Here is a 10,940-nt window from a genome sequence, read left to right on the forward strand (position 1 = left end):
TATTAATATACTCAAAATAGCATTCAAAATGATGCGTCCATGTGTTTGCCTTAAAAGAACGCTAATTGATGTATGATATACATATGATATACTTGAAATTAGAATTTGTACCAGAATGATTTGAAGCTTGATTGTTCTCATTTCCTTTTTTTTTTTTTTTTTTGCATGAAGATTTTGCCAAATGAAGAGTGAATTTTTCCGATGAACAACTTTGAAGCAATATCATAATAATAATCCTCATCCAATGTAATTCTTGGTGTCTTGCCTCTTAGGTTTGAGAATGTGCTGTAATAATCATGGTTGTATAAAGACAAGTTAGGGAAATCAATTGAAATGATTGCACGATTAATTCTATAAGGAATTATAAAAATAATGAGAGGAAAATGACTTTACATGCCTGATGATGCCTATAGTTGAGAGACGAACAAATTTTTCTTCTCTTCAATGTCTCAAAGTTATGAAATGCTTACGTGAGGAATATGAGAAATTTTTGGCCACTCTTCTCCTTTTCCTTCCTTGTACCTCTCTATCAATTTGGGGCTATTCCAGATTGTCAATGATTCTAAAGAGCGGAGGTGGTGAATCCCTTCCGGCAATGAAGTGAGCTTTGGACAATTGAAAATGGATAGGCTTGAGAGTGAAGTGAGGTTGTGTATCCATTTTGGAAGAGTTACAAAATTCGGACATGAGTTTATGCCAATGTGTTGAAGAGTTATCACATGTTGCATCCCATTAGGTAAATACTCCAACTTCGGAATTGCTCTAAGAAATAAAACGCGGAGACTTTGAAACTCTTTCCATAGTACATCATTAGTAGGATGTTGAACAAGAGCAGAAGATAATTGTAAGTTTTTGCAATCTTCTATTACAAGAAACAAAAGATTTGTGAAATGATAGAACAACTCTTTTGGTAGAAACTCAAGATCGTCAATTTTACTTAGGTAAACATGAGATAATTTAGACCGAGTAGATGAAGTATTAGCAGTCTTCTCAATTATCACATTAAGTAGTTGTAAACTAACTGCACGTATTTCCAGTAACTTCAAAGGTGCATGCCAAGGAATTGAAGCCAACTGAGGACAATCGTCGATCTTTAGTTCACAAAGGCAAGACATTGTTATAGGAAATGATGCATTATTTGGAGATCCTTCCGATGAAGTTTCACCCTTCCACCATCCTTTTAAATTGTGCATGTCTATGATGCTTAATTTCTCAAGGGATGGAAAAAATATTGATGAAGAACGATAACCATCGTTGTCAATGTACTCAATGCACGGTAATGATTTAAGACCCAAACACTTGAGACAAGGAAACTGATCAAATTGTGGGAGAACCTGCAATTGGAAGCAATCTGAAAGTTTTATGCTGACCAAGTGTAGAAGGGTATTAGATGATAACCAATCACATAGCATGACTTCTGGATATCCGCATATATCTATCTTTCGAACATTTGAATGTGGTTGTAAGCAATTTAAAACCCCTTTACATTCATTGTCCAAGACGATGTTCATATGCTCATCTTTGGAATAGTTCCAAACAAACTTTAACTCTTGAAAACCCAACTTCAGTCGTAAGTTAAAATAACTATTTTCCAAATCTTCGGTTGTACAAACTTCCAAACCTTTAATAGTTAATGATCCCCTCAACTTACTCAGTCTGTTCAACTCGCTTAAATCGCAACCAACATCTTTATTTAATATAAACAAGTTCATTGTTTGAAGATTAGTAAGCTCACCTAGTCCTTTAGGTAAATGAGTCAACGCATTGCAACCACGTAAATCAAGATGCTTAAGGTTAACACATTTTTTAATATCTTTAGGCAATTCTCTTAATAGAGAACAATCTTGAAGGATAAGTGTTTCCAAATTGTGCAACGAAGCAATTGAATCTGGAAGGAATTTTATCTCTGTATTTCCAGTAAGGCTTAGATACCTTAACTTCATCCAATTTTTTGCATCTCTCGGCAACTCTTGTAAATGCTCACACCGATCAAGGATAAGTGTTTCCAAATTATACAACTTAGTTATCGAATTCGGAAGGAACTGAAGTTCATATAGACAAATATTTAGATATCTTAAATGTTTCAACTTGCCAATAGATTTGGGCAATACTTGAAAAGTACTAAAAATGCTGGAATCAAAACTCAACGTCCTTAACCGCAAAAACTTAGTAGGAATTAGGTTAAGGACTTTTTGGGCATCCTTAGTGGGAGCATCAATAATTAATGTCCTCAAATTTTTTGCCTCATATAATAATTTCAAGTTCTCCAACTTTATACCGAAGTTATGGTAAATTGAGATGTGTCTAGTTCTTCCCGTGACGACCTTATCATTCACATCCATAGAAACATATTCTTTCTTCACTATGGAACAAGCAAGATCATTCATCAAGTCGTGAATCTTAAACTTTATTATGTCACCCATTTCATTTCTTGTGACGTCTTGAAAGAATGACCTTGATAATAATTCCATGAAATAATCTTCACCAATGTCATATGGCTCAATTATGCCAACTGATTGAACGAAACCTTGTGCCACCCACTGCTTTATCACTTCATCCTTTCGAATATTATAATCTTTGGGAAATAAAGTACAATATAAAAAACATTGCTTCAAACTAGACGGTAGATAGTGATAACTAAGCTCCAGTATTGATAGTATGAATTGTGTCTCTTCTCTTTGCTCCAAAACTCGAGAAAGCTCTTTATCCTTGAAAGTCAACCAAAGATGATGCTCTGGCTTTTTGGCATATAAAAGACGTCCTATCGTTCTTATTGCAAGAGGAAGGCCTTTTAACTTTACCACAATCTCCTTGCCAATGTCGACTAGATTTGAATTTTCAAGTTCTTTTCCTGGTTCCTCGATTCCTAAAGCCATTTTTTTGAACAATAGCCAAGCACTTTTATCATCCAATTCTCCTAAATCATAACATGAAGTCGTGTCAAAAGTCTCTGCAACTCGTCGATGACGCGTTGTGATCAAAATTCTACTGCCTGACGCACCACCCGTCAATAATCTTTTGAGATTAACCCATTTCTCGTAATCTTCATTCCACACATCATCCATGATGAGCAAGTACTTTTTCCCATTAATATGAGTTCGAAGATCACTTTGCAACGAATCCATTTGAAGGATCTCAGGTTTCTTTCTTGTTGCAGACTCTATAATCTTTTCAACAATAACCTTTATATCAAAGTCTTCAGAAACACACACCCATAGTTTCAAATCAAAATGTTTCGTTATGTTTTCATTATTGTAGACAATTTGAGCAAGTGCTGTTTTTCCTAATCCTCCCATTCCAACTATAGCAATCATCCCAATGTTCTCCTTGGTATTAAGATCTGTATTCAGGAGAAGATCTATAATTGCTTTCTTGTCGGGATCTCTTCCCACCACTTCATCATCACATATAAAAGAGATTGTCTCTCGACTCTTTCTCAGCTCATCATCTCGAGTAATTATCACACGCTCAGAGAAATAGAATTGATTCTTATCAGCATCAATAGCTTTCAATTTCTCTCTAATGTCTCTAATTTTGTGACCCATTTTAAATTGAAATGCAATTTGATGAGGCAAAGAGAAAACTTGACGTACCTCTTTCACCCCTCTTTTACCTTTGGCCATAACTTGGTGCCTCAAAGTTTCATAAGTGAACTCACCAATCAAGTCATCCACTTCGTAGAAAGCATCTTTGACCCTTGAAATCCAATTCTTCACTGCATGACTGTTGGATTGTTGGTCCTCTGCATCAAGAAGCACAGCTTCCATTGCTAAAATAGTATGCTTGAGTTTATCAAGCTCATCATGAACGCCCCAAAACAATTGAAACTCTGTGATAGCAGGAGAGCCCAATTTGGTAACAAGGGATGCCGCAACATTGAATAGAATCGATTCCGCCATTGCAACCACTAACAAAACATCCACGCATTACAAATATATATAAATATAGTTTGTGGGCAGCTAAGAACAGTCTTTATTTTAATTTTTTATACCCTTATTTAAATGTCAAGTGGGATAAAATATATTGTGAAATGAAATTAAATATTCAACCATTGGTGGGAGAGATGCCTCTTCGATTCCCCAAGTTGTCAACTTCACAATTATTAATAGCCGGTTTAGGTTCAAGCCTATGATTAGTAGATATTATGATATTTTATTTCAAACTTCCCCTTAAGACTTTAAAACGTGTATGCTAGAAGAAATTTCCACACTCTTGTAGAGGGTATTTTGTTCTCCTCTCCGATCAATATGGGCCATCACACCGCATCTCGTCCCATCAAATGAATTTCATCTTTTTTAGAGAAGATATTTGAATTATTGTTTTCTCAACTCTAAAAATAAAAAACAAAATCAAGTTTTTTATAATAATTTTTTCAGTTTTTAAAATTTTGGCTGATTTTCTTATTAAATTGTTTCATTTCCTAATTTTCCTTTTCATTTTCCTTTTAATAAATTTCTTCAATTTTCAATAAATAAAGGAAAAAAGAGAAAAAAAAGATATTTTGTTCATTAAAATTTAAATAAATAAATATAACTAAAAAGTTTCATTATCAAATACATTTGTTTGATAGGTCTGTTGATGTACTTGAAAATTTGACAAAATGATACACCCGTTTTTTTTATAGTTCGTTGTCGTGCTTGAAAGTCTCCTAAAATGATACACCCTTGTTTGATATTCTACTTATGTACTTCATCGATGGATGCGATCTTTTTGTCCACCGATTCATCCACATATAGGAAGGATTATATTTCTAAATACTCCAAACAAAAATTCAAAACACCCCTTTATGAATACAATCTCTGATCTATAACAAAAGTCCAAACCATCTTTGATGTCAAATATTAATAAAATGATACTTCTATGATTTTACTTAAATGAAATGTGGATTGATGTCTTGATATATGACGGATGTACTTAAGGAATGCTAATTAATATTTGATATACATATGATATACTTCAAATATTAATAAAATTATACAACCATGTGTTTAATTCAAATAGTCGACCAAAGTAATAATAAAATAATACACCTATTTATATGCCTAAAATGGATGTTGATTAATGTTTAATATATTCAATATATTACTAAAATGAGTCATGTTCTTACCTTATTTGATGTAAAGAATTAAAATTACAAATCAGTAGGCACACATAGTAATAACAATAATAATAGAATTGTGGAGCAATATAATAATAATTCTTGGAGTCTTGTATCTTAGATTTAAGACGGTGCGGTAGAATAAGAAAAAAAAATGATTGCATAGGAAAAAGAGTGGATCCTGATATCTCAAATGAATTAGCTTATTAAAAAAAAGTCTTGTCTATTGGAAGATCTATCTCGTGTCTAGTACTACACAATTCCACTCTGCACAGTTCCACGCTTGCCTCGAAATGACCTAGCCCAATAGGAAAATCTCAATTCATTGGGCCTTTCGATATAATCAAATAGAACTCAAGGGTACCATATTCTAGGAACCTAAACAATGTGATTTTGCATAATTAATTTTAAGGAAATATAAATATAATGAGAGAAAAATGACTTTCCATAGGTGGCGATGGCCATAATTGATGGATGAATAAGTATTTCTTCAATTGCCATAGTCGATGGATGAATTAGGGGTATGTATACGAGCTCACCTAAGAGTCTATGTGCATGTACGTAGGCCATGTGTAGTGAAGTACTACACATCCAATTCTACCTAGACTAGAAGTTGCAACCAATGCCATGAAATGATGTTTCATGATAGATCCCAAACACGATTACATGTGATTGCATATCTTGTACATAATAGTGGGATCACTTGACTAAGTATTTCTTAAAATACTCAATTATGGTGCTCCTCTTACTTTTAAAGTAAAGGCAAGACACCTTTTGTAACCGTCCTAAAATTTCCCTATTTAATTTAAGGTTATTAATATATCTTAAATGTAGAATTTATACAATTTACTTTAAATGGACTCTTATTATAAATGCAACATCAATTTGCCATTTATCACCTCATGAATAAACTAATACAAGGGAAAGAAAGGAAAAACAATTCTGAATTAAACATCCTATACTAACCTATGGTTTATTAATGTGATTACAGTTCAACATATACTAACGTATACTAATAATGCGAACGAAAATTCAACCTACACTAACTTATACTACGAATGCAAATGAAATTCAACCTATACTAACCTATACTACGAATGGAAAACAACTATCCTATGCATGTGCCACAGTCACGGGATGTGCAATGCTGCCGTCGGTCTCACATGGGTGTCTTGCCTTTATCTGAAAATATAGTAGCACGAGGCTTGAGTATTTCTAGAATACTCAGTAAGTGGCCTCCCTATCAGGGTTATGCAACAAGAACATGCAAATGCTATGATAGAATGTATACCATATACTCTACACACAGCCCATACATGCAAGTATGGGCTCACCAGGCAATTTGCACGCCGCTTGGACCCTTTTCTTGTCGGACAAGCCTTCTCTGGTAGCTCCATTTTTGTCGGACGCCCATTAGAATTAGTAACCGTCACGACAGCATTATGTAAAACATAACGATACTTCGTCTATCTAATGGATGTACGTGACCGTACCCTCGTGATGGAATAGGGGTATCCCCCCAATGCATGAGCACACAAAATGCATGAGAGGTCCCAACATTTTTCCGTTTTCAACATTATTAAAATATAACCCCTCTATCATTTTTCATGCATATCATATTGTTTCTCATTTTTTAGTTTACATATCATACATAATCCTAACGAGATTCTATTTCATGCCATTTATCGTGATTTCATGTCATACATATCATGTTGTTTACATACAAATTAGGAACATAACCACACATTTCATGCTTTCAAGACAACCTATTATGACGTACAATTCATGTCAAAAATCATCCAGAAATCACATAACGTCATAAGCCAACACATCACATCTACTATATCGCACGTCACATCAACACCAAAAATAGCATACATTCACATTCCACAAGCTTACGTATTAAAGCATAATAGTCTAACATACAAGTTAATGACAGGTGCGAATCCACGGGCACGCGCCAACATACATCATAAAACTGCATAACCTATGATGGTAGGGCCACTTACTTGGTAGGCCTTAACTGAAGTACTCCCTAAAATATAAACTTAAGCTCTTAGCTCCTCGTATACGTCCTATGCTTCCGTTGGTGGTTGGTTCCTATTGGATTATTTGACACCTTGTTAGTATTCTACAAACATAATTAATTCTAACTTAAAATTTGTGAAATAAGGCCTTAAAATGAAGTATTTTACCTAAAATTGGGTCAAAATCAAGTCAGGGAGGGCTGAAACGGTGCGGAATAGGTCGAAAATGGGTTTCTCGAGCCGAATAAGCCGCTAGAGCCGAGAAGCCGCCGTCGAGCCGGTTAATCTGCCGGAGCCGAGGGTTTTGCGCCAAGTTGACATGTGGCACAATCAGAAGCGACCGCTTGTGCAAGCCGGAGTCGGGTCGAGGTGCAGGTACGGGTTGTAATCTCGGGTCTGAGCTGGTGAGTCTTGAGTTGAAACACTTCCCCCCTGCATCGAAAGAAATGAGATTTTCGAGGATACAACACTCCAAAAACCCGTCCTCAGTTCGGATTGTAGCTCATTCGTAAAGAAGATCCATCCCTCCCTAGTGAAACTCAATGTCACTTTTAGTGATTGAATAAGTAAAGAGAATCTGTGGACTTGGTCTGGGTCACAGCTGTGGTGCTCGGCTGGCCTCTGTGTTATTGGGTTCAGTCGTGGGTTAAAGGGCTGAGCTGTGTTATTGGTTGTAGGGTTTGGACTAGAGCGGTTTGGTTTCGGTTCGGGTCGCGGGTCGAACTTCGTCTCCCTCGCCCGAATACTAGAGAATTTTTTGGCGACTCTCTCTCTCTCCTCGGTTACGTCGTTTCGATGTCCTTTTTCCTCCGTTTTCGAGTTTCCTCCTCCCCTTAATCCTGTTTATGGTATTTGTTTGTGTGAATGTTTTCTGAATCCACCACACCTAAATGGTGGTTAGAGTTCTCTTATTTATAATCATTTACAGAATACATAAATATTGTAAATTACAAATAATATGGAAATAACAATAAAAGGAAAGAATAATAAATGAATACAATCTATTTACCTTTAATAAAAGGGCAAATATGGTAAGTCGTAATGTAAGGCAAATATCTAGATATTTGCCTTATAATGAACGGTCAACTATCCTTAACACGCCCCCCCCCTCCCCCCCCCCCCCCCCCCCCCCCGCAAGCTGAGCGTCGGATTTGAACGAACATGAAGCTTGGATCGGAAAAATTTAAAGAGAGGTCGAGAAATACTTTTTGTGAAGATGTTAGCAACTTGGAGATGAGAAGGTACATATTGTGTGCGAAGTTTGCCAGCGATAACAAGTTCTCGAAGGAAATGATAATCTAGTTCAACATGTTTGGCTCGCTTGTGAGAAACGGGATTAGAGCTAAAAAAAAATAGCACTTTTGTTGTCACATAAGAGTAAGGGCTGCTGTGAAATAGGGACCTCGAGGTCATGCAAAAGATGCGGAACCCAAAGAAGTTCAGCAGCAGTTGTGGCAAGAGCACGATACTCAGATTCACAGCTGGAGCATGAGATAGTAGGTTGCTCTTTGGCACTCCAAGAAATGAGATTGTTACCAAGATAAATAGAATAGCCGGATGTAGAACGACTAGCATACATACGTGAGTATCGGGACAACCAGCCCAGTCAGCATCCGAATAAACGACTAGTGTACTAGGAACAATGGATGGACGAATGGTAAGACCAAAGTGGAGTGTTCCTTTGACATAGCGAAGAATACGTTTGACAGCAAGAAAGTGATCTGCAGTAGAGGCATGCAAGATTTGACTGACAGAATTGACAGCATAGGCAATATCTGGACGCGTAATAGTCAAGTACTAAAGGGCGCCAACAAGAGATCTATAGAGAGTAGGATCAGACAAAGGATAACTATCAGCAGTCAGGTGTTGAGAAACAACCATGGGAGTGTGGATTGGTTTGCTATCGAGCAACTGAGCACGAGTAAGAATATCTCGAGCATATTTTAACTGACTAATAAAGAGACCATCAGGAGTGGGTGAAGCTTCAAGACCAAGAAAGTAACTGAGAGAACCCAAATCTTTGGTAGCAAACTCAAAATGAAGCTTGCGAGTAAAGCTGTCAATAAGAGATGAGTTGTTGCCGGTAACAATAATGTCATCAACATAAAGAAGCAAATAGATAAGGTTAGATTGCTGATGAAAGACAAAAAGGGACGTGTCAGCGCGACTACAAGAAAACCCAAGTGTGAGAAGAAATGAGCTAAAACGCTAAAACCAGGCGCGAGAAGCTTGCTTTAAGCCATAGAGGGCTTTCTTTAATAGACAAACATGAGTGAGAAATCGAGGATCAATATACCCAATGTAACGACCCGAAATTTTCTACTTACTTTAAGGTCGCTACTGTATACATACCATAAACATTGAATGCGGAAGAGTTCATTTAAATTCCATAAAACATAACCTTTAACTTAAAAACACAGCCATGGACTTACGTGTTTCGAAAACATCTTTAAAACGACACAACAAAAGACCCGAAATAAAATAAATAAGCGTTTAAGTTTAAAACATCCTATTCTATCCTAAGTCTAAGAAAATAAATACCACTATCATATGCATGTGCCATGATCTCGAGTTACGATGCCGTTGTCAGCCGTACAGGAATGCCTTGCCTTAACCTGAAAAATGTAGTAGCACATGGCCTGAGTATTTAAAGAAATACTCAGTAAGTGACCCCACTATTGGGGTTAAATGCAACAATCACATGCAATGAAATGATGAGACCTATCTTTCATTTCGTTTCGTTTCGTTTTCCCTACGGTGTAATCCTAACAGGTAATCATGGACGTGTACCATATACTCTACACGCAGCCCATACGTGCGAGTATGGTCTCACCAGCTAGTTCGCACACCGCTGGGCCACTGTCCCTAGCCGGTGGGCATGCTCTGGGGGCCCACCGGAACTCGTTAAAACTAAAACCGTCACGGCAGCGCTATGCAGGGCATAACGATCATTGTCCTGCCATTTGGATGTACGCGTCCGTACCCTCGTGATGGGATAGGGGTATCCCCCAAATGCATGATCACACAATATGCATGAGGTCCCACTAGTCCTACAGTCATCATTTAATGAACATAACCCCGTGTCACGCTTTCATGCTTACATGTCAATCTCACTCTCATTTCGTTACATATCATAAATATTCCTAGTGGGGTTATGTATCATGCAATTTACCGTATTTCATGTCATACAATTCATTCAGTTACATTTCAATACTCATACAACAAGCCATAATCATATAAGGGTCACACATCGTCACATGCATTCATATCACAACAACTAAGCAGCATAAATAACATACATTCACGTTCACATGATTTCGTACTTAAGCACAATAATCTAGCATACAATGTATCATATCATAACCAAGTCAATAACGCAAACACTTCATAGTCATATCGTTCTCTGACTTACCATAGCCTTAACGTTCTTATACCTATCACAGACATATCATTACGTGACATACCTTAGTCATATCGTCACAAGAACGTACCCTGATGCTATCGTTCTATCAATCTATCACAAACCTATCCCTTTCTACCCATAACCTAACCGTATTCTTTCATCGATCTCTCCTATCCATAGCACTCCGGTATGTAACCTAACTCTAACGTTTCATGAACGTATCTTACTCCTATCGTTACATTTCGTTTTGTGCATCCTTCTCGTACCCTATCTCAAACATATCCTTGAGCACATCGTACCATAATTATTATCATACAAACCACATATTATAACATACCATAACATATAGGAAGCATATCAATCTACAGACAATTCACACATATCAATATATATATGACACGTGCAGAACCAC

At 36.7% G+C, this 10,940-nt stretch overlaps 1 protein-coding gene across 1 annotated transcript; it reads right to left on the reverse strand.

Moving 5' to 3' along the window:
* Positions 1-224: 224 nt before the first annotated feature.
* LOC111792696 (disease resistance protein RGA2-like) lies at positions 225-3,919 on the reverse strand. The gene has a single exon (XM_023674250.2). It carries the CDS (start codon positions 3,897-3,899, stop codon positions 456-458), a length of 3,444 nt encoding a protein of 1,147 aa, XP_023530018.2. The 5' UTR covers positions 3,900-3,919; the 3' UTR covers positions 225-455.
* Between the last annotated feature and the right edge of the window lie 7,021 nt (positions 3,920-10,940).

The sequence above is a fragment of the Cucurbita pepo genome, chromosome 4 (assembly GCF_057944985.1).
Source record: "Cucurbita pepo subsp. pepo isolate OVF chromosome 4, ASM5794498v1, whole genome shotgun sequence".
NCBI classification, from domain to species: Eukaryota; Viridiplantae; Streptophyta; class Magnoliopsida; order Cucurbitales; family Cucurbitaceae; genus Cucurbita; species Cucurbita pepo.